Raw genomic sequence first — 25,455 nt, 5'->3', positions numbered from 1 at the left:
GGAAATTTATTTTTTTGTATTTATTTTTTTCTATTTGGACTAACCTGTAAGCAGCCCCATAGACTATAATGGGTATCTGTTCTATTCCTGAAATGCATAGCTGTAAAAATACAGCTAAATGAAATGCACAAAAGGTCTTATTGTAGAAACAGCACAAGATCGCAAAAAATATAAACCGGATGGGGAAACCGCCTGAACGCGATTGTACATCCTGAAATATCAATATCTACCACAAGATCGCTGTATTTGACTAGAAGTGCAAAACCGCTAATATGTTTACGTTGTCAAGAAAAAAAAATAGAAAATATAGTAGAGTTAAAGGAATATAAGGCACTAATCAACTCGACAAACGTGGTGGGTTGCAAAGTAAGCCCTTTAGAATGGCTGATGACTGTAGGAAAACACCCTTTGAAGCATGCACAAAAATCAGAATTACCATAGTCTCCCAGATGCAGCTTTCCAAGCGAAACGTGCAGGAGCTCCCTGTTTTACATTGTTACTTTGACTCCAACAGGTGTTTACTACATTTTTTTTCTATTGTTATCAGGCATCCTATCTGGCTAGATGCTGGGCTTGATTTGGGTTCAAACAATGCCTCCATATACCTTGGCTCTACTTTACTATATTGTTTTTCACCTTGAGAGCATGAAAATATTGTCTCCCCCCCCCCCCCTAATTGTGATTATATACTGCCATCTCGTGGTAGGCATTGAAATTGCAGGGTGTACAATCTCCAGGTGGTTTCCCCTTAGTATTTCATCCTGTACATTCTCCAGGTGTTTTCCCCTCCTCTTGGTATAGATAAAACACAATAATTCAGACTAATACGTCTGTGTATTTTATTTGAGATGGTCTTACTTTTGATGTAAGTTGCATTTATTTGGAGCTATAGGTCAACACACAGGGGTACATGGTATATTTGTCTTCTATATATTTCTTTAAAAAAGAAATGACCACATAGTATACGTGTATGCATTTCTATTTCTACACTGGTGGCCTGTTGTAAACATATGCAGCTATAAACCATACAATTGAATGCATCATGGCTATACATTGGGAAGTGTTCCCATCACATGTGTAGATTAAGAATATATTGAGAGATAATCCTTGTCACTGTGGCATGTGCTATCTATGGGCAGCCATAATCACCAGACATAGAGTGCTTGCATGGGACTACTGCCATAGAAAGAGCCCTTCTGTTTTGCTTACACTTGCAGATACCAATAAAGTAAAATGAACGATATTGGGCACACAGCATGTTTCGTAGCCTGGTGGCTGTACATCATCATTATGTGTACTTATAGCGTATTTATTAATCATTATTACTATACTGGCAGATTATATGTGCAAAACCAGAATGATCTTCAGAGGATGACTATGTAATATTTGATAAAAGCCTCATGCTGTGGGGTCAGAGTGTTGTGAATGTGATTATTTTCATAGCAAAATCTACGGCCGGTTTGGACTTTTCTCTATTCTCTCCGGCTGAATGTGACAGCTCTGAGTAGCCGTCCGTACCGCAACACATTTCCGTCCTAAATGTTGCCTCCGTTATGTCACCGTCACCCATTTTGAATGAGACCAAAGATTAGTTGCTATGTGATATTTTCTTACTAAGGGATGTACAACTCCTTGAAGGTTTATGGATATCATCTGTCAGCGCACACACTCACTCTGCCTCAATGTACATTTCCTTTAAGAGATGGAGGCCGCCCAAAAACCACAAACTAAATATGAAAGCTGTAGGAGCGGGAGTATTTGGTGGTAGAGTGTCTGGCACGATCTGAGTCATCATTAGGACTTGCACACCAGAGGTTTCTTTTCACCGCTTTATACAAAGTTATATGTTCTTAAACGTTACATGATGTGCATCAGAGGGATGTGAACAGCTATATACAATTTTTGTAGACAAAGCATATAGATGGGGATGTGCTTGTGAGTGGGTTTCTTTGCGTGTGCTTTTAAGGCAAAAAGTAATTTTTATGCTTGCAGCTGCTTTTATAGATGACTGTATACACCAGAGGTCCCCAACCTTTCTGACCTTGAGAACCACATTCAGCTCTGAGAGAGGGTCGCGAGCCACATTCAGCTATGAGAAAGCGTTGAAAGCCACATCCAGCCTTGAGAGAGGGTCGCAAGCCATGTTCAGCTCTGGCCCCCTCACAATAGTGGCAACCAAAGCCCCCATTACAGGCATAATGGTAATCCAAGCTTTTCCACAGTAATCACACCAAAGCAGTACACCCAGATCCAGGGGTTCCCACAATACCCCCATTCAGTATTCTCCCATCCCATCAAGCACTCCCAAGACACTGTCACATCAGGCTTCAAACACCTCTGACAGGTACTATCATCTTGTTTCCAGTGTACCTTACTTAAATTATCTCTAAGACCAGTATATGTACATCCAGATCTGCTCTTCTGCGTAGGGCTACTCACAAAAGTCACCATTTTGAGATGTGCTCTTCATACCTGTTTGCTAGACCTGAAGCTAATGCACAAACCTGGCAGACAGCCGTGAGCCACGATTCATGGGACAGCGAGCCACATGTGGCTCCCGAGCTATAGGTTGGGGACCCCTGGTATACACAATGCTTCTTCTCTGCTCCCTTCTAAGCCAGATCCCCTGTAGCTACTCCCTACTGCGAGATGTTAGCAGCGAGTACATTTGAGAGTGTGGTCACTATGGGCAGTGTACACAGTACATTATTGCTTGTAGAATATCTGATTTTACTATTGATTGCTAGTATACAGTATGAAGATGACTGTATTCCTTCCTTGGGTTAGAAGTTGGCTAAAACGTTTGTTACCGACAAAACAAAATCTGCTTAATACTTTACATTTCAGTGTGGCTTTCTGATAAAATGATGGTTGTCCCTTAAAGGAGTTGTTGATTATGGAACAACCCCTCCTTATCTGCTTAAGTGCCCCAGATACAAGAAGGAAGACTGGACTTGCAGACTGGCGCCATTCCAGTGACGTCTGCGCTGTGCCTCCTGGAAGTCATCACATCAGTTGTAGCCTTACTCAGAGCGTGAAGGCTTCAGCAGTCGCATGTAATAAATGTAATGTGACAGTCAGGGGACACAGCGCCGACATTGCTGGAACACTGCCGGTCCGGAAGGTGAGTAAATGGTGTGGTATGTTTTTTTTTTTTTTTTTTATATGGGTGCACTAAGAGGTAGCTAAGAGGTTGACCAATATGTAGGTGGGACATGTTGTCTGGCAGCCACTTATCTTACTTTCTCACATAAAACTAACATTTAATTTATTCCAAGTGGATGTCTTAAAGTACTACAGGATCAGAAAACAATTGGCTATATAGGGAAAGTGCCAGCATCCATCCCTTAAGAAGCATTACTCGCCTGATACAGTATATCCCTCCCATTACTTCAATGTTCTTCTGGTCTAATGGCCCCATACTTACTACATAAGTCAGTCAACCCTGCCAAATTCAGCAGGTTAATGGTATGTTCCCATGGTCAGTAAATGCTGCGGGTTGGACGCTGTGTACATCCGCAGTGTCAAACCCACAGCGTCCAGATGTTACAGCATAATCCCATGTCCACTATGCGTTCAGAGATGCCTCCGGCTTCCCTGCGTAAACGTTCGTGCGGCGTGTCTTTCTAGACCACAGCATGTCTATTTATGTTGCGGAGACACTCAGTCTTCGCAGCGTAAATTACCCATAGGATTTAATTAGATGCAGTAAAACCGCATTATCTTTATAGTCACATGCGTATTAAGTGCGGGAACGCAGCTTACTACACATGTTTACTAATTTAAATAATGTCGTACCTTGTGCCACAGCCGAAACTTCGCGTCCACTGCAGTTCTCGTGATGAACTGAGCTGACAGTGAGAACTGCGGTGCACATGACCACCAGGGACGGGGGTTATCTCCGATCAGCTGACCTCGAGAACTGCAGTGCAAGTGACTGCCGGAGACCGAGTTCTCTGTGGTGATCATCTTCAAGCTCAGCTGTGTCTGGATGTCAGGCTGAGTGGTGGCATAATGCTACCGTTCAGCCTGACATCCAGATGTAGCTGAGCTGGACTCGTCGTCGGACAGTATGTATATCTTCTCAGCGGACAGGTAAGGATATTGTTGCTTTTTTATTTAGTTCTCTTACAGGAGATCGAGGGATTCTGTGGAATTAGGCGATGTAGTAAGTATGGTTTAATTAAGAGCTATTAAAGGAGTCTGTCATTATTTCAATTAAAGGACTTTATTCTGGCTGTGTCTTTATTTACCATACATCTATAGGATTAGTAATGGAGAGGTGTCTTATAGATGCTTCTCCATTACTAAGCCGTGGGCTTGATGTCACCTGACAAAACAAAGGTGACATCAACCCCACAAATATGAACCCCACTTGCCAGCGCTACAGGGAAGTGCTGAAAAGTGCCACAATTGGTGCATCTTTGGATGCGCCAATTGTGGGGTGCCTGCGTGCTGATATTTTTAGGCTGGTGAGGGCCAAAATCTATGGGCCACACCAGCCTGAGAATACCAGGCCTCAGCTGTCTGCTTTTTCCTTGCCTGGTTAACAAAAATAGGGGGACCCCACTCTTTTTTTTTTTTTTTTTTTTTTTTTTTTTTGAGGGGTTCCCACTATTTTTGCTAATCATCCAAGGTAAGCAGACTGCTGCCGCCTGGTATTATCAGGCTGGTAAGGTTCATGGATATTGGATCCCTACTAGCCTAAAATACCAGTCCCAGTAGTCTGCTTTACTCTAGCTGGTTAAAAAATATAGGGAGACCCCACAACTTTTTTTTTTTTTTTCTAATTATTATTTACTAAAAAGAAAGGGACCTCTCTCTGTGCTTTCCTCCACTTCCAGTGTTGTGTACTTGCAGCTGTGTCACAAGATTTGCCATTATTTAAATTAGTACACATGCGTAGTAAGCTGCGTTCCCGCACTTAAAGGGAATCTGTCACTCCTTTTTTTGAATATGAGCTGCTGGCACCAACATCAGGGGCTTATCTGCAGCATTATGTAATGCTGTAGATAAGCCCCTGATGTAACCTGAAAAAGGAGTTATATTATACTCACCGGGGGCGGTCCGGTTTTGGTCCGATGGGTGTTGCGATCAGGCACCTCCCATCTTCATACGATGCCGTCCTCTTCTTTCCTTCCTGTCGTGGCTCCGGTGCACTGCTCTGCCCTGTTGAGGGCAGAGCAGAATACTGCAGTGCGCAGGTGCCGGACCTCTCCCGGTGCCTGCACACTGCAGGACTCTGCTCTGCCCTCAACAGCAACAGGGCAGAGCAATGCGCAGGAGCCACGACAGGAAGGAAAGAAGAGGACGGCATCATATGAAGATGGGAGGTGCCGGACGGGACGGCGACACCCATCGGACCGGACCGGACGCCGGTGTGAGTATAATCTGACTCTTTTTTTTCTTATCTTTCAGGTTACATTGGGGGCTTATCTACAGCATTACAGAATGATGTAGATAAGCCCCTGATGGCGGTGCCGGCAGCTCATATTCGAAAAAAGGGGTGACAAATTCCCTTTAATATGCTTGTTACTAGAAAGATAATGTGGATATACCGCATCTAATGAAAGTTTATGGATAATTTACCTAACATAACATTACATAACATAACGCTACATAAATTGACATGCTGCGGTCTGGAAAGATGCGCCGCATGTCCGTCTCTGCAGGTGAGCCGCGGGCGTCAGTGCACACAAAGTGGACATGGGATTTCTTGAAATCCCATCCACTATGCTGTAACAGCTGGATGCTACGGGTTTGACGCTGCGGATGTACGCAGCGTCCAACCTGCAGCACTTACTGATCATGGGAACATACCCCAATATATCTGCAAACAGGAAATTTTTTTTATTTTTTTTTTTTTTTTCCCTTCCCAGAAGCCAACTTTCAATTAGCTTTATTTCAAGTGACAAAAAAATGCATAAAAAAGGCATCAAAAAATGCAGGTGACCTGAAGTAGATGCAGATTTCACCTGCGTCAAATCCTGAGCAAATACTGAGCCATTCCTGATTGTGTGCACATACCCTTACAGACTATGGTCGGAGAGGTAAAGGTCAGGTTGAATTTAAATACCGCCAGAACATTTTGTGTTCTGGGAGATCAGCTGCCACCAAATCTGTATGGCAGCAGCTTTTTCTACTTTTACCATTAAAGCGCATGCAATTTTAGATCCTCCTCCTTCTCATCCTTCTCTAACTCGCTTTGGAGAAAGGTAGAACCCCAAAACAGGGCAGTACAAAACTTGGGACCTCAAAGGAAAACCAAATAAGAAAGAACTACCCAAAAAGTATATAGTTATAAAACTTTATACATACAACAATTAAAAAGCACACAAAAAGGAGAATTTGTACAGAGAGTAAGTGTGGTATCTTAGTTACATGTCCAGATGTAGCAAGTATAACCATTCAGCTCCCACATTCCATAAGGAAACTCAGTACTACAGAGCAGAGACAATATAGGTATCGTGCATCAATATAAAATTATTATTTCAAGTCTAAATAATCCAGTAGCATTAAAGGCAGATACAATTATATTTCAAATATCTAGAACAATAGCACCACCTGGTAAGTGGAAATAAAATCACATGTCAACAATTGTAAAGTACTCGTGACTGTGAATCAAGGGAGGTTATAAAATGCTAGTGACCCTAAAGGTACTGTCACAATAAGCGATGCACCAGCGATCCCGACCAGTGAAATGACGCGGTCAGGATCGCTGGTGCATCGCTAAGTGGTCGCTAGTGAGCTGCCACACAGGCAGATCTCACCAGCGACATCGCTGGGGACGGGGGTCGCTACCTACCTGTCAGACGCGGCGATCCTGCGTCCTCCCGCCCGGCTTCACGCTCGTCGCTCGTCTCTCCATAGGATGTGCCGCCGGAAGCTGACGACAAGAAACGGTCCAGGACGTTCTCGCGCTATCAGCGATAACCAGCGGGGGAGCGAGTCGTAGGTAAGTATCAGACACAGCGATATCGCTAGCAATAACGCTATAACGTCACAAGTTATAGCGATATTGCTAGCGATATCGCTTAGGCTAGTTTCACATTTGCGCTTTATAGCGCAGCGACGCCCTGCGCACGGCCGCCGCTAAGCCCCGCCCCATCCGGTCATCGCCGTCTACTAGCGCACATGGGCGCTTGCGATCTGCGCATGTTGCATTTCGGCGCGCACGGCGCACCTTCAAAAGTGCGCAGCACACGGCAAAATCCTGCTAGCGCACGATCTGCGCACCCTATGCTAAAGATAGGGTGCGCATATCGCAAGCGCCCATGTGCGCTAGTAGGCGGCGATGACCGGATGGGGGCCGTCACTGCGCTATAAAGCGCAAATGTGAAACTAGCCTTAGTGTGACTACCTTAAGACAAAAAGTGAGGACTGTAAAGTAATGAACCCTATATTGGGTAATCTCGGATAATTATAAAGAGCTATAAATAGTGCTTGGTTTTACAATCCCATATAAGTAAATGGGGTTTAATATGTAGTTAGTCCACACAGAAAAAACTTATACGGAAAAGCAAGTAGCAAAAGGGTAAGCAATACAGTCATGGCCAAAGGTTTTGAGAATGACACAAATATTATATTTTCGCATGATCTGCTGGCCTCTGGTTTTTATGTGTGTTTGTCAGATGTTTTTATCACATACAGAAATGTAATTGCAATCATATTATGAGTAACAAAAGGTTATATTGACAGTTAGAATGAGTTAATGCAGCAAGTCAATATTTGCAGTGTTGACCCTTCTTCTTCAGGACCTCAGCAATTCTCCCTGGCATGCTCTCAATCAACTTCTGGATCAAATCCTGACTGATAGCAGTCCATTCTTGCAAAATCAATGCTTTTATTTTGTCTGAATTTGAAGGTTTTTGTTTGTCCACCCGTCTCTTGATGATTGACCACAAGTTCTCAATGGGATTAAGATCTGGGGAGTTTCCAGGCCATGGTCCCAAAATCTCTATGTTTTGTTCCCTGAGCCATTTAGTTATCACCTTTGCTTTATGGCAAGGTGCTCCATCATGTTGAAAAAGGCATTGTTGATCGCCAACCTGCTCTTGGACGTTTGGGAGAAGTTGCTCTTGGAGGACATTCTGGTACCATTCTTTATTCATGGCTGTGTTTTTAGGCAAGACTGAGAAAGAGCCCATTCCCTTGGCTGAGAAGCAACCCCACACATGAATGGTTTCAGGATGCTTGACAGTTGGCATGAGACAAGACTGGTGGTAGCGCTCACCTGGTCTTCTCCGAATAAGCCGTTTTCCAGATGTCCCAAATAATCGAAAAGGGGATTCATCAGAGAAAATGACTTTACTCCAGTCCTCAGCAGTCCACTCCCTCTTGCAGAATATCAGTCTGTCCATGATGTTTTTCCTGGAGAGAAGTGGCTTCTTTGCTGCCCTCCTTGAGACCAGGCCTTGCTCCAAGAGTCTCCGCCTCACAGTGCGTGCAGATGTACTCACACCTGCCTGCTGCCATTCCTGAGCAAGCTTTGCACTGCTGGTAGCCCGATCCCGCAGCTGAAACACTTTTAAGAGACGGTCCTGGCGCTTGCTGGTCTTTCTTGGGTGCCCTGGAGCCTTTTTGGCAACAAGGGAACCTCTCTCCTTGAAGTTCTTGATGATGCGATAGATTGTTGACTGAGGTGCAATCTTTCTAGCTGCGATACTCTTCCCTGTTAGGCCATTTTTGTGCAGTGCAATGATGACTGCACGTGTTTCTTTAGAGATAACCATGGTTAACAGAAGAGAAACAATGATGCCAAGCACCAGCCTCCTTTTAAAGTGTCCAGTGGTGTCATTCTTACTTAATCCATGACAGATTGATCTCCAGCCCTGTCCTCATCAACACCCACACCTGTGTTAATGGAGCAATCACTGAAACAATGTTAGCTGGTCCTTTTAAGGCAGAACTGCAATTATGATGAAATGTGTTTTGGGGGATAAAGTTAATTTTCTAGGCAAATATTGACTTTGCAAGTAATTGCTGTTAAGCTGATCACTCTTTATAACATTCTGGAGTATATGCAAATTGCCATTAGAAAAAAATGAAGCAGTAGACTTTGTGGGGATTGATGTTTGTGTCATTCTCAAAACTTTTGGCCATGACTGTACATTGTTTAACCCGGTGTTACTTCATGCAATGAAAGGAGTAAATAGCTTCAATATAGTCTTACAAATGCAAGTGTAAAAAACAAATATTCACACTTGGTAACTTAGTCCTTAACAGGTATGTTAATCAGTGCTAAGGGATAGAAAGGAAAAGGAAACAAACAAGAAAATAAGTAACATATGAAACTTACCACTAAATCTAAGTAAATTTACCACTGATCCTTGTGATATCTTCTGGTCTTCACCTTGCAGAAAACTGAATTTATGATGTTTTCACCAACCCCACCCCCAATCATACCTATCGATAAAGGCCGTGCTCGGATTGCAATACCTGGCCAGGTCTCATATGAGGCAATAAACTGATGTTAGGAGACAAGCGGTCGAGCCGGGTATTGTGATATGAGCCGGTCCATGTTTCATGGATGTGTGAAACCATTCCGGTGGGACAAGCTTTGCACTATCCCCAGTGTGCAAATATGTTGGTGTATGTTCTTATATCCTGCCTGGACTACTGCAACATCCTTATCTGTGGCCTCACAAATAACACTCTTGTACCCCTCCGAACCATCAATTCTGCATAATTAATCCTTGTTCCCCCTCTACAAATCTCGTCCTTGCCCAGAGAATTTATTCCATATCTCAGTCCTAATTAACCTCCATCTTGGGTCTTGCCTGTACTTCACACAACTCTCCTGTCCATAGCCCTTAAACTTGAAATCGCAACCAATTAGTCAATGTCTCCCCCCCCCCCTCCCCCTGAAATCCCATCTGTTCACAGAAGCCCAGAACCTACAATAACCCTGCAGCTACTATAAACTCACCTTTATTGGTATGATACTGATGACCCTTCTGAAGGACATTCTAGTAGTGGACAACCCGGTTTATTGGATTTCAACTTGAAGACAGTTGGTTGGGTAGAAATAAGCATTGCAGACAGACTTCATTTACAGAACAAGTCCTTGCACAGAGGAGTACGAGAGACTGTAAAAACTGGCCATCGAACACCTACTGGTCATCATACAACTGATTTTATAGCAAATAGCTTGCACTTTGACAAAAAGCGACTGAAGTTCAATTTTCTACAGAAAATAACCTGCACAGAATGTTTTACACTATTATATAAATTAATTTGCCAAAAACTTAAAAAAACATTATTTCAGTAATTGAGGGTCTCTAAAGTGCACCGTCATGGCATCAATGGCTGGAATATAAATGCTTCCAGTGTAGAGCTATTGAGTGACTAACCTGACTATTGTTGTAATGCACACAAAATATGGTATTTGTATGAGTAATGTTCGAAAATTCCTAACCCTCTTGGGTTTGATAGTAATTATGCTCTACATGAGATTTCTTACATGTTTTATTCATTGTTTGAACTAGGCAGATAAAATCGGGTATGAAGTGTCCTTGGTAATATTCAGCCCTGAGCTCTCGTAATGATACAGACTAGTCTCCCCCTAAGCGGTTACTGTCATTTGCATTGATATTTAAGCTCTATTTTTGCATTAGATTTTTGTTTGATACAGAAATTAAATCTACCTAGCATTTGGGCAAATTATGAAAGAAATATTTATTCATAGGAGTTTTAGTGTGCAGTGTACTTTATCAGACCAGTGTGCTAACAATCTTCCATGTTAAATCCTGATTTCCCCGGGCTTTGTTTCACTTTTCACTCTAGGATCTGGTCACTCTGCGGCATACCTGTTGTGTTGTGGATGTGATTTTTCATAGATTGTTTTGCCCTTTCAAAATATGTTTTGGATTCGCTTGGATTTGTTGCAAAAGCTGAGTACAGGAGCTACAAGTTTTAGAAAGAGGAATTCCCATTTTATGAAGGGATGGCCTATTACTTTCTGATTAGTGGTGGTCGAATTTCAAGGAACCCCACCTATCCTGAGAATCAAGGTGCCACTTTTTTCCCTACATAGCGCAGTTTCGCCTTCATTCTTCACTGGAATAAAGCTTTGCTGCAGCTCCTTTATTCTTCAAAGTCTGAGCAGTTCCAGATGTTGGACCTCCACCAATCGTAAAGTGATGGCATATCCTAGATATATAGCTACATATAAACCTGAGGCTCAAATTGTTATTTTGGACTTGCAAAAATTTTTTATTAGAACTATTTGTTACACAGAATCCCAATGTTTCAGCCTAATCTGGCCTTTATCAAGGGTTTTTATCTGTGTGATCAAATGTTCCAATCTCAAAATTCTCAAAATTCTGTACTGATAAAGACACTGAGTACTGGGGACCACGCCACCGTCTGTTTGGCAAACAGACGGCGGCGTGATCCCCAGTACTCAGTGTCTTTATCAGTACAGAATTTTGAGATTGGAACATTTGATCATACAGATAAAAACCCTTGATAAAGGCCAGATTAGGCCGATACGTTGGGATTCTGTGTAACAAATTGTTCTAATAAAAAAATTTTGCAAGTCCAAAATAAAATTTTGAGCCTCAGTTTTATATATAGCTATTTTACTGGTTTCCTGACGGCTAGGTTTGCTTTCCCCATTTTTGTCATTATATATCCTAGATATGTCATGCCTTTATTTTGTGGGAAGACCCCTTTAGTAAATGATTTACAAGGAGATTCAATTATGAAAGGTTTTGTTCACATCTTTACCTAATAGTTGAGAAACTTGCATTGCTGTTGAGCGCGTTTCCCTTCACCATCTTTAATATGCAAAAATGCAAGTGCTATTCTTGGAAAGAAGTCTAACTTGAGGTAGAGTGAGATGCAGGGCTGTGGAGTCGGAGTCGTGGAGTCGGAGTCGGTGCTCATTTTGGTGGAGTCGGAGTTGGAGTCGGTATAAAATGGACCGACTCCGACTCCTAAAATATATAATAAATTGGGTACAGTAATTCAATGCAGGATGTCCTGAATATTTTTTCATAGGAGTTTGGGAAAGTTATGAAATGTCCTATAAATGGCTGTTCTATTCCTGATCTAAGGCTACATTCACACACAGCGTTTTTCCTGTGTTTTTTGAGGATACGGTTTTCAGCTGCAAAAGCTGATCATCTTTTTAAAAAACCGCATCACCTGAAAGGTTTTTGAGCTCATAGATAATGTTTTCAATAGTAAATGAAACCTGTCACCAGGTTTGGCCGATACGAGTTCCGGTCACCACCTTTCAGGACTTATACACAGTATTCTATAATGCTGCAGATAAGCCCCTGATCCGACCTGCAAGAGAAGAAACATACGTTTTATTATACTCACCTGCAGGGTGGTCCAGTCCGATGGGTGTCGCATGTCCGGGCCGGCGCTTCCCATCTTCTTGTGATGCCGCCCTCCTGCTTGTTTCATGGCTCCCTGGCATCGCGCTCCTGCGCAGGTTTACTTATCTGTCCTGTTGAGGGCAGAGGAAAGTACTGCAGTGCGCAGGCTCTGACCTTTCTTGGCACTGGCACTGCTAGTAACACACAAGGATGATATTCGCCAGAAGATGCATCTCTTGGGCATAGGGCTCGTAGCAGAAGTGGTGCTCACTGAAGACAACACAGGAGCAAAGACAAAAACCAGGACACTCATGACTGCTAAACGTAGCTTCGTATACTAATGCAGGAACATAGGAACGTGGACTAATGGTAACCACTATTTTGCCCTGTTACTGTGTTCCTTCATTGATAAGTTGAATGAACCTTAGCATTGGTGAGTACTCTGATTTTCTTCTTTAGGCCATATTCACATTCAGTATTTTGTATTTTACATCAGTAGGTCAAAAATGTAGAAGTGGTGACATGTTTCTATTATACTTTTCCTCTGGTTGTTCCATTCCTGGTTTGGCGTACAAATACTGATGTAAAATACTGAACATGTGAATGTGGCCATATACCTGATCAACACTCAATTGTGCTGGTCTTGTGGTCACCTGCTTGCTATCATTAGGCTGAAGCAGCAGGACGTAGCACCTGTCTGCCGTGCCCTTATAGAGAACCATTGTGTGTGAACCGAATGGCTGGAAACCCAGACGTACCTACGAAAGGTCACAATGTCTTTGAGATGAAAGCAGTGTCATATTGATTTATTTTCAAGGCTTTTTCTCTTGTATACGATAATGAATTGAGTTTCCTCTTAGCTAAACATGACAAAAGCATGGACAACACTGCATAAATATTTGCTGCAGACTATGGCCATGTCGTGCACAGCACCGCATTGTGGTTTATCACAAAAATAACTATGAAGATGTGAACAGAGCCCAGACGTGAATACAGAAAATAACAATTCTTAGGCCGGTTTCACATCTGCGTTTCAGGGCGCAGCGACGGCCTGCGCACGGCTGCTGCTAAGCCCCGCCCCCTGCTGCGCCTCCGCCGGTAGCTGCGCCTACGGGCGCATGACGCTGTATGCGTCATGCGTCCCCTATCTTTATCACTGTGGACGCAGGCTGTGCGCAGTATGCGTTTTGTCGGCGCCTGCGTCCTTTTGACGGTGCGCCGACCAGTGCCAAACGCAACCTGTTGCAATTTGGTTGCGCTCGGCGCACCGTCAAAAGGACGCAGGAGCCGCCAAACGCATACTGCGCACGGCCTGCGTCCTCAGTGATAAAGATAGGGGACGCATGACGCATGCAGCGTCATGCGCCCGGAGGCGGAACTACTGGCGGAGGCGCGGCAGGGGTGGGGCTTAGCGGCGGCCGTGCGCAGGCCGTCGCTGCGCCCTGAAACGCAAATGTGAAACGACCTTATCCATAATCTTTTTAACAGTCAGTCCTAAAATACTGATTTGTGACAAGTCTGATTAACAGAGTGTATGAGTTTGATCAGTGTATTCTTTAGGTTAGTATGATTTTAGCGTTGTCCCAATTGTAGAGTGCATGTGCCAGTGATGGGAACAAAAAAGCAAACATTTTTTTTTTAAAAGCCATTTTCTGATATCTGTGACTTTTTTTTAGTTTTCAGTCGGTGAAAAGTAGTTCTATACACTGAAATAATATAGTATTGCAGTATATAGCCAAAATGTCATTCTTTTATGTGGCTGCTGTCACTCACAGAACAGATTAGCATGAGACACATGACAGCCAATTATCCCCCCCCTTACCAAAAGTTTGACCAGTATATATATGGTAATCATGTGACTTGGGAGCTGAGGTTAATAATGATGTGAGTCTTGGTAAAACCTCGTGAGTTTATACTTGTCTGTTGTCTAGTAGCTGAACATAGACTTATCGTTTCCTGTGTCTTTTCTTAGACTGAACATATACAGACCTTGGAATTGCCTTCTTGGTACCCAGTCATCAAGCAGGAAGATGATGGCACCAGCCGCCCACATTTGCTGCATCCAAGGTAAAGTATAAAGGCTGAGTTAACAAGAGCGATGAATGAATGATCATAAGTTTCTGTCCTGACCATCAGATGAGCGTTGTTAGAGATCAGCCTCGGTATTCCAGCTCACCTGCTCTCAGCTCATTACCTTTTATCCTGCAGCTACGATTCTCAGCAGGCAGTGCATTGCCTGGCCGGTCCATGGTGATATCACACTTGGGAGTCCCACATCAGCACGGCTGAAGCGCATGGTCCTGGGAGATTCTGCCTTCAACATTCCTTCTCAGATACACATAACATCTCTGCTCTTGCAAGGCCGGATCTGCAAGGACAGATGATCTGATTTTATGTCCAAGAAAAGTAGCTTTTTTACTACTATTCTACACCTGTACATTATATTGCGGAAATTACAGGGGATCTTGCGGTGTGTGTGAGGGTAATCTTCATATCAGACCTAAAGAAATCTTGAGTAGTTATATCCAAAAAAGGTATATTTGTGATGCCTCATTAGATTCTCTTTTGAAAACCCTTAAACATACTGCGACATAGCAGAATAACAATTTTCAAAACTAATTTTGATTTTCAAAACTCTTCCTTGACCAAATGTAATATCTACTTATTTGTATGGACTTTCACAGTAGATGTTTTGTCTGCAGACCTCTTAACAGAAGGCAGACTGCTCCTAATATAGTGCATGTACAGGACAATGGGCAAATACCTTCTTCTATGTAGCCCTCCTTGTGTAATATTAGATTGCCCTGGCAATCTTTTGGGTAGATTTACTAATCCTGTGCAGTATCTACCTTGCAAAGATCTCTTGGTGCGCTTACTTTTTTTGCTCCTAAATTCTCTCGATCTTTGGTACGTTATATCTTTTGAAACCGAGCCTCATCTCTCCCGTTTATAAAGTAGATATGACAGGCTCAAAACCCAACTTAGGTGCTCTGGGAAAAAACAAGACTAAAGTATAGGAGTAACCCCGGCACACTAATAACATGAAAGTAAAGTCTTCTCAACGACAGTCTTTAATTGTTGTGATTTTATTGATTGTGAAAAAAAAGGGGTGGTGTTACAATCCAAAAAAGGGTGGTGTTACAATCCAACGTTTCAGCTCTACATCTCGAGCTTTCATCAGGGATATGACTAGATCCTTGGTTTTGAGGTGTGTGAATAAGTGGTATAGGTTTGCCTTTGTAATCCAGCTGCTGGAACGGTACCTATAGTAACCACGATGTGTAGGGTCAGCACGTGACTCCCGTCCTTGTGTCCTAAATCTTGTAACACCACCCTTTTTTTTCACAATCAATAAAATCACAACAATTAAAGACTGTCGTTGAGAAGACTTTACTTTCATGTTATTAGTGTGCCGGGGTTACTCCTATACTCATCTCTCCCGTTGACACAATGGCCCTTTTTTGAGCAATTTGTAAACATTGTTCTACACACCTAATCGGTCTAAAATCGGTATGTACAACCATTTTTTGGCTTGAGGACTAAATTGACACATTGTACCACTCCTGAGGGTCAAAATATAACTTAAAGTGGTATTTTCCATCTAGGAAAGTATCTGCCATGATTATCTGATAAGTTCTAAGACACCCACCCATCAAACTTATGGATTAGGTTCCAAGACCCCCACCCATCAAACCTATGGAGTCTGGACCCTTTAGGGAAAAGTGATCCCATTGTTAGTGCAGTCAGCAGCCCAGAGAGAAGGCAACCATATACATTGGGTACGGAATGTATTCAGACCCCTTTACATTTTTCACTCTTTGTTTCATTGCAGCCATTGAGTAAATACAAATAAGTTCATTTGCACTCTGCACCCCATGTTGACTGAAAAATAACCCAGAAATGCAGTGATAGTTGACTTTGTGGAACTTTCTCCCATCTCCCTACTGCATCTGTGGAGCTCAGCCACAGTGATCTTGGGGTTCTTCTTCACCTCTCTCACTAAGGCTCTTCTCCCACGATAGCTCAGTTTGGCTGGACAGCCAGCTCTAGGAAGACTTCTGGTGGTCCCAAACTTCTTCCATTTAAGGATTATGGAGGCCACTGTGCTCTTAGGAATCTTGAGTACTGCAGAAATTCTTTTGTAACCTTGGCCAGATGTGTGCCTTGCCACAGTTCTGTCTCTGATCTCCTTGGCCAGTTCTTTTGACCTCATGATTCTCATTTGGTCTGACATGCATTGTGAGCTCTAAGGTCTTATATAGACAGGTGTGTGCCTTTCCAAATCAAGTAGTATCAGTTTAATTAAACACAGCTGGGCTCCAATGAAGGAGTAGAACCATCTTAAGGAGGATCACAAGGAAATGGACAGCATGTGATTTAAATATGAGTGTCTGAGCAAGGGGTCTCTATTTCAGTTTTTCTTTTTTAACCCCTTACCTACAATTGACGTAATATTCCGTCCATGTGACCATGGACCTAATTACCATGGACGGAATATTACGTCATCGCGATCAGCGGCGCCCACGTGGTGAGCGCCGCTGATCGCGGCCGAGTGTCAGCTAATTATCATAGCTGACACCCGGCACAATGTGTCAGGGGCGGTCACGGACCGCCCCCGACACGTTAACCCCTTGCACACCGCGATCAAACGCGATCGCGGTGTACCGGGGGTTAAAGGGAAGCATCGGCAGGGAGGGGGCTCCCTCCGTGCTTCCCTGAGCCCCCCACGGCAGCGCAATGTGCAGCGCTGCTGCGGGGGACTCCCTTCCTCCAGGCCCCCGAATCCAAGATGGCGACGGGGGCCTTCGGGGGCCTGAGGAAGCTGGCTTCCTCAGTGCCTGCAAAGCGCAGGCATGAGGAAGTCTGCAGCAGTGCCTGTGACAGATCGCTGATCTGTCACAGTGATCTGTGATGTGACAGATCAGCGATCTGTCACAGGACAGTGATGTCCCACCTGGGACAAGGTAATAAAGTAAAAAAAAAAAAAAAAAAAGTGTTAAAAATAATTTAAAAAAAATCGCTAAATAAATTAGTTAAAAAAAAAAAAATATTCCCCAATAAATCCATTTTTTGAAAATAAAAAAAAACCAAAACAATAAAAGTACACATATTTGGTATCGCCGCGTCCGTAATGACCTGCCCTATAAAACTGTCCCATTAGTTAACCCCTTTAGCGAACCCCTTAAAAAATAAAAATAAAAAACGAAGCAAAAAATAATGATTTATTATCATACCACCGAACAAAAAGTGCAATAACGCGCGATCAAAAAGACGCATATAAATATCCATGGTACCGCTGAAAACGTCATCTTGTCCCGCAAAAAATGAGCCACCATACAGCATCATCCGCAAAAAAATAAAAAAGTTATAGCTCGCAGAATAAAGCGATACAAAAATAATTATTTTTTATATAAAATTGTTTTCATTGCAAAAAACCGACAAAACATAAAAAAACGACCTAAATGAGGTATCGCTGTAACCGTACTGACCCGAAGAATAAAAACGCGTTATCAATTTTACCGCACGCGGAACGGTGTAAACGCACCCCCCAAAAGAAATTCATGAAAAGCTGGTTTTTGTTCATTCTGCATCCCAAAAATCGGAATAAAAAGCGATCAAAAAATGTCACGTGCCCGAAAATGGTACCAATAAAAACGTCAACTCGTCCCGCAAAAAATAAGACCTCACATGACTCGGTGGGTCAAAATATGGAAAAATTATAGCTCACAATATGTGGTGATGCAAAAACTATTTTTACAATAAAAAGCGTCTTTTAGCGTGCGACAGCCGCCAAACATAAAAACCACCATAAATCGTAAATCAAACCCCCCGTTATCACCCCCTTAGTTAGAGAAAAATAATAAAACTAAAAGAAAATGTATTTATTTCCATTTTCCCGCTAGGGTTAGGGTTAGGGCTAGGGTTAGGGCTAGGGCTAGGGTTAAGGCTAGGGTTAGGGTTAGGGCTAGGGTTAGGGTTAGGGCTAGGGTTAGGGCTAGGGTTAGGGTTAGGGATAGGGTTAGGGCTAGGGCTCAGATTAGGGTTAGGGGTGTGTTGAGGTTAGGGTTGGAGTTATAATTGGGGGTTTCCACTGTTTGGGCACATCAGGTGCTCTCCAAAGGCAACATGGCGTCTGATCTCAATTCCAGCCAATTCTGCGTTGAAAAAGTCAAATGGTGCTCCTTCCCTTCCAAGCTCTGCCATGTGCCCAAACAGTGTTTTACCCCCACATGTAGGGTATCAGCCTACTCAGGACAAATTACAAAACAACTTTTGGGGTCCAATTTCTCCTGTTACCCTTAGGAAAATAAAAAACTGGGGGCAAAAATATAATTTTGCGGAAAAAAATGTTTTTTTTATTTTCACGCCCAGGCGTTATAAACTTCTGTGAAGCACTTGGGGGTTCAAAGTGCTCTCCACACATCTAGATAAGCTCCGTGGGGGGTCTAGTTTCCAAAATGGGGTCACTTGTGGGGAGTTTCAATAGTTTAGGTACATCAGGGGCTCTCCAAACACACATGACACCCGCATACCAATCCATCAAAGTCTGCATTCCAAAACGTCACTACTTCCCTTCCGAGCCCCGACGTGTGCCCATACAGTAGTTTTCTCCCACATATGAGATATCAGCATACTCAGGACAAATTGGACAACAACTTTTGGGGTCCAATTTCTCCTGTTACCCTTGGGAAAATAAAAAAAATGGGGACTAAAAGATGATGTTTGTTGAAAAAATACGATATTTTTATTTTCACGCCCGGTCGTTATAAACTTCTGTGAAGCACTGGGGGGTTCAAAGTGCTCACCACACATCTAGATAAGTTCATTAGGGGGTCTAGTTTCCAAAATGGGGTCACTTGTGGGGGGTTTCCACTGTTTAGGTACATCAGGGGCTCTCCAAACGCAACATGACACCCGCAGACCATTCCATCAAAGTCTGCATTCCAAAACGTCACTACTTCCCTTCCGAGCCCCGACGTGTGCCCATACAGTAGTTTTCTCCCACATATGAGGTATCAGCGTACTCAGGACAAATTGGACAACAACTTTTGGGGTCCAATTTCTCCTGTTACCCTTGGGAAAATAAAAAAATGGGGACTAAAAGATCATGTTTGTGGAAAAAATACGATTTTTTTATTTTCACGCCCGGTCGTTATAAACTTCTGTGAAGCACTGGGGGGGTTCAAAGTGCTCACCACACATCTAGATAAGTTCATTAGGGGGTCTAGTTTCCAAAATGGGGTCACTTGTGGGGGGTTTCCACTGTTTAGGTACATCAGGGGCTCTCCAAACGCAACATGACACCCGCAGACCATTCCATCAAAGTCTGCATTCCAAAACGTCACTACTTCCCTTCCGAGCCCCGACGTGTGCCCATACAGTAGTTTTCTCCCACATATGAGGTATCAGCGTACTCAGGACAAATTGGACAACAACTTTTGGGGTCCAATTTCTCCTGTTACCCTTGGGAAAATAAAAAAATGGGGACTAAAAGATCATGTTTGTGGAAAAAATACGATTTTTTTATTTTCACGCCCGGACGTTATAAACTTCAGTGAAGCACTGGGGGGTTCAAAGTGCTCACCACACATCTAGATAAGTTCCTTGGGGGGTCTAGTTTCCAAAATGGTGTCATTTGTGGGGGGTTTCTACTGTTTTGGTACATCAGGGGCTTTCCTAATGCGACATGGTGTCCGATCTCAATTCCAGCCAAAAACGTCAAATGGCGCTGCTTCCCTTCCGAGCTCTGCCATACGCCCAAATAGTGGTTTACACCCACATGTGGGGTATCAGCGTACTCAGGATAAATTGCACAATATCTTTTAGGGTCCTGTTACTTTTGGAAAAATAAGAATTGAGGGTGAAAAGATCATTTTTGTGGAAAAAATATGATTTTTTAATTGTACTGCTGTACGTTATAAACTTCTGTGAAGCCCTTGGGGGTTCAAAGTTCTCACCACACATCTAGATAAGTTCCTTGGGGGGTCTAGATTCCAAAATGGTGTCATTTGTGGGGGGTTTCCACTGTTTTGGTACATCAGGGGTTTTCCAATCGCGACATGGTGTCCGATCTCAATTCTAGCCAAAAACGTCAAATGGCGCTGCTTCCCTTCCGAGCTCTGCTATGCGCCCAAATAGTCATTTACACCCACATATGGGGTATCAGCGTACTCAGGACAAATTGCACAAAAACTTTTAGGGTCCTGTTACCCTTGGAAAAATAAAAATTGTGGGTGAAAAGATCATTTTTGTGGAAAAAATATGATTTTTTAATTGTACCGCTGTACGTTATAAACTTCTGTGAAGCCCTTGTGGGTTCAAAGTTCTCACCACATATCTAGATAAGTTCCTTGGGGGGTCTAGTTTCCAAAATGGGGTCACTTGGGGGGGTTTCCACTGTTTAGGTACATCAGGGGCTCGCCAAACGTGACATGGCGTCCGATCTGAATTCCAGCCAATTTTGCATTGAAAAAGTCAAACGGCGCTCCTTCCATTCTGAGCTCTGCCATGCGCCGAAACAGTGGTTCCCCCCCACATATCAGGTATCAGCGTAGTCAGGACAAATTGCACAATAACTTTTGCAGTCCAATTTCTCCTGTTACCCTTGGTAAAATAAAGAAAATTGAACCTGAAGTATTTTTTTTGTGAAAAAAAGTTAAATGTTCATTTTTTTTTAATATTCAAAAAATTCCTGTGACGCACCTAAAGGGTTAATAAACTTCTTGAATGTGGTTTTAAGCACCTTGAGGGGTGCAGTTTTTAGAATGGTGTCACTTTTGGGTATTTTCTATCATATAGACCCCTCAAAGTGGCTTCAAATGTGAAGTGGTCCCTAAAAATAAAATGGTGTTGCAAAAATGAGAAATCGCTGGTCAAATTTTAACCCTTATAACTTCCTAGCAAAAAAAAATTTTGGTTGCAAAATTGTGCTGATGTAAAGTAAACATGTGGGAAATGTTATGTATTAAGTTTTTTGTGTGCCGTATCGCTGTGATTTAAGGGCATAAAAATTCAAAGTTGGAAAATTGCGAAATTTTCAAAATTTTCGCCAAATTTCCGTTTTTTTCACAAATAAACGCAAGTTATTTGAATGCAATTTTACCACGAACATGAAGTACAATATGTCACGAGAAAACAATGTCAGAATCACCAGGATCCATGAAAGCGTTCCAGAGTTATGACCTCATAAAGGTACAGTGGTCAGAATTGTAAAAATTGGCCCGGTAGTTAACGTGCAAACCACCCTTGGTAGTGAAGGGGTTAATAAATTTGCAAAAATTTCAACATTTCTGTTTTGTTTTTTTTCCAGTCAGGATTGGGAGCAGAGTGTACATTAATGAGAAAAAAATGAACTTTTTTGTGTTTACCAAATTGGATGCAATGAAACAAAGAGTGAAACATTTGGGGAATGAAGGGGTCTGAATACTTTCCATACCCACTGTATATGTGGCCCTCTACATTGTAGACTAGTGTGTCAACAGCCTAGCATATCGCAGCTTCTATAGACTACACTAATGATGCTAACATGGGTGCCGTTGAAAACTAATAATTATACATACCGTACATGTTCTTGAGGTAAGGGCTACTCTTCCTCTTAACATGGTAACTACATGCTCACATAAATAATTTCTTTATCCAGATAGCTGAGAGCTGCACAGAATAGTGTCGCTGACTGCAGGTTAGTGCTAATTGTACCATTTAGTTTAAGACCAAGTATGCACAAAGTCAAGGTGCAGTAACCGTAGTAAATGTGCCCCCTTATGGGTTCTGGTTGTCCAGCTGACACCTTGGTCTTTGGTTCCCGGTAATGTCATGCAGGCACTTTCAGCTCTGTGGCTTTTGTGCAAAATAACTTGAAGGGGTTGCACAACATTAATTTAAAATAGTAATGGATGTGACAAGTGTCTGTACTTCATTAATACGTTGACATAACACCTTTAGTTTTGTAACTGCTGTGCTTGCTCTCAGTTTATCTCTCCTCTTTCTACAAGATTTAGATCAAGCATTAAAATTCATTAGGGAACTAAGCTGAACCCTGTCAGAGCTGATAGACAGAGAAGCTGCTGTTCCATCACTGTCTCCAGCGCCATCCCATGCCTATCGTATTCAAAGAAACCAATAAAGTTTTGGAGCCGTATTCAGTCTTGCATATTTGTAGAATTACATGGAATCCATGGGCTTAAAGGAGTTTTTCACTACTAATGTGTAACTAATACAGGCTTGTCTCCTTCACTTCTTCTTATTACAGCTTTCCTCATGGACTGGACTGTTCTTACCTACAACATGGCTGCTTGTGGAGGAGCATGTGACCAGATAGCCCATGAGCCTCCTCCAATAGAAAAGCAGCTTTCATATGTGAGGGAGTTTTACAATTGGCGGAGGCTGATGGACATGTGTGGTCACATGCTTCTCCACAAGCAGCCCATGAGGACTGTATGGACAGGAGAGCAATGCAGCCCACGAGGAAAGCTGTTTTCTTCAGTGGAAATCATACTGTTAGGATTTTCTTCATGGCTCCCAAAGATTTCCATCTCGCAATGAGATATGACTGAGTAGACGTACCACTCAGGGCAATACCCCATGCCGAGTTATTTTTATTAATGTAATGAAGTGCGTGTAAAAATTGGTTGCCTTGTCTAAAATCTAAAGTCACAGTATAGTCTCTGGTTGATGCATGTGTTAGTGGGAGAATTTTGACAAAGATTTGTCTGGACAAAGTTATGCTCCAAAGTGCTTCACTTTCTATAAAAGAGTCATGGCCCCTTTATTTAACGGATCAATGCAGTTCCAAGCTTTTCATCTGCCTGTAACAGTATATCGCGGATGTATCAGGAGTGGCTGATGGAAGCGATCTATGTACCAGAGTAGTCAGGGATACCACTTATTATACATGTAGGCTTCCATCTTGTGCTCTCCCTCCTACTTAAACTTTTTTTTTTTTTCTTTTGCATTTCGTTTTACTATATTTTCTTTTTTTCTTTCATATTTTTTGCTTTTGCTCACTTTCTCCCTTCTGCTTTGTTTTTTCCACTTTTTTTCAATGGCTTTCTTTTCTTTTGCTTTCTGTATCTTTTTCTTTTTCTTACTTTTTCTTTATCTTTAATTCGCTCTTTTGTTGCCTCCTTTTTGCCGCTTCTTGTTCCCTTTTGCGTTAGCATTTTTTTATATATGCTTATTTAGATAGTTTGCAGTCTTCATAATCAATGATTTGAAAGTTGAAAGAATACTGTTTTAGTACAAGCTGTAAGATCAGGTGGCAAGTTGCTATTTTGTTACAGTGAGACTGATCATAATCATAGATACAAGGAGGAAGAAATGAAGGCAGTTTTCCATGAATCTTAGGCCTGTTTCACACAACCGTCCTTCAGATCAGTTGCTATCCGCCCAAATGGCGGAAAACGGATCCGTCGGCGGACTGAGAGGAACATGTGGCGGCGGGCCGTTGTTGAGACGGATCCACCGACGGCTGAATTTTAAAGGAACCCGTGCCCGGAAAAAGAGAGAGATTTTTTGTTGTGTTCCTAGAGCAAAGCTTCCGCGCAGTTAAAAATAGCGGACCATCAAGTCCAAAAATCGTTGCAGTGTCCGTCCCATCCGCCCGAGAGACCGAAAAATGTAAGTCTACTAATGTAAGTCTATGGGGGGAAAAAAACGGATCAGCCCCTTTTTTGGTGGATCCGTTTTTTTCAGAAATTGGCGGATTTTGACTAACGCCAAAAAACGGATGTGTGAAACAGACCTTAGGCCTGTTTCACAAATCCGTCTGTCACCATCAGTCAAAATCCGCCATTTTGAAAAAACCGGATCCGCCATTTTTCTTGGCGGATCCGTTTTTTCCCCTTGACTTGCATTATCGGCGGATCTTGACGGATGGTCATCCGTTGGATCCGTTTTTTTATGGATCCACCAAAATTTTGGCGTTCACCGACATGACAGGACGGACACTGCAACGTTTTTGTGCTGCCGGATCCGCAATTGTACACTGCGCATGCCCGGAAGGATTGCCTCTGCTGGAAATTTAACCCTAAATTCAAGGTCTGGCGTCTGACAAAAATACTCTCTCACTCACACTCTCTCACTCACACTCTCTCACTCACACTCTCTCACTCACACTCACTCATACTCTCTCACTCATACTCTCTCACTCACACTCTCTCACTCACACTCTCTCACTCACTCACTCACACTCTCACTCACTCTCTCCTCCCCGGGCACGGGTTCCTTTAAATTTCTACCTTCCACGGATCCGTCAAAGCAACGGTCCGGTAGCACACGTTCCTTTCAAAGCACTTGCGGATCTGTGTCCCGCCATTTTCGCGGATTGCAACTGATGGAAAAAAACGTATGTGTGAAACAGGCCTTAGGCCTGCATCATCCCACCCCGCCTGTACGGGTTCATTTTCCACGCTGGCTACCTGCAGTGAGACAAATGCATTGTATAAATATTAATGGATTAAATGAAGTCTGAATTGAATTACATTTTGAAAGGCAGTGAATACCGATGATTGAACAGATATTCTTCATCTTTAGTGAAGGGAAAATAAAGATGTTATTTAATTTATTTCCTTGTGAACACACTGGGAATACTGTCATGCTAATTGTGAGCAATATTTCCTCTAAGGCCGGGGTCAGATGTGCTAGAAACTCGGACGAGTCTTGCAGTCAATACCCGGCATTCGGATCGGAGCGTTCAGCTGCATAGAAATACATGGAGCTGAACGCTCCGATCCGAGTGCCGGCGGCAGTGCCAGGTATTGACTTGCAAGACTCGTCCGAGTTTCTCGCACGTCTGACCCCGGCCTAAAAGGAGTTTATTGGGGGAAATAAAGTTTTACCTATTGCACACAACTTTCTACTCAGCGTTGCAATTCTTCAGGTGTTCAGGTCTTTGCTTGCTGTTATTGGGGAGAAATATTTTTTTGCAGTTGAGGTTTTGTTACAGTGGATTACTTCAAGCAATCTTGTGAATTTCAAAAACAAAACTACAATAGCATAAATCTTTGTTCACACATTACGCTTCTTGCGGCATTTTTTTTTTTTATTAAAAAACACAAAAATTGAGCTTGGTTTGAGTTGATACACACACAGCATATAATTGCATGTTGACATTGGCCATAAAACATAA

General features: G+C 42.7%; 1 protein-coding gene across 3 annotated transcripts in view; it reads left to right on the top strand.

Annotated features, from left to right (window-relative positions):
* Positions 1 to 25,455, top strand: part of SKIL (SKI like proto-oncogene) — a 73,850-nt gene that overhangs the window by 17,751 nt on the left and 30,644 nt on the right. For all 3 annotated transcript variants that reach the window (XM_073578879.1, XM_073578880.1, XM_073578881.1), the window contains exon 3: positions 14,302 to 14,396. In XM_073578879.1, coding sequence (XP_073434980.1) covers positions 14,302 to 14,396 — 95 coding nt within the window. The remainder of the gene's footprint in view (positions 1 to 14,301; positions 14,397 to 25,455) is intronic.

Source organism: Dendrobates tinctorius, unplaced genomic scaffold, assembly GCF_039654945.1.
Source record: "Dendrobates tinctorius isolate UK_male_01 unplaced genomic scaffold, ASM3965494v1 ptg000060l, whole genome shotgun sequence".
Lineage (NCBI taxonomy): Eukaryota > Metazoa > Chordata > Amphibia > Anura > Dendrobatidae > Dendrobates > Dendrobates tinctorius.
Note: the sequence above shows the minus strand (reverse complement) of the source record. Positions and strands in the feature narration are given on the sequence as shown.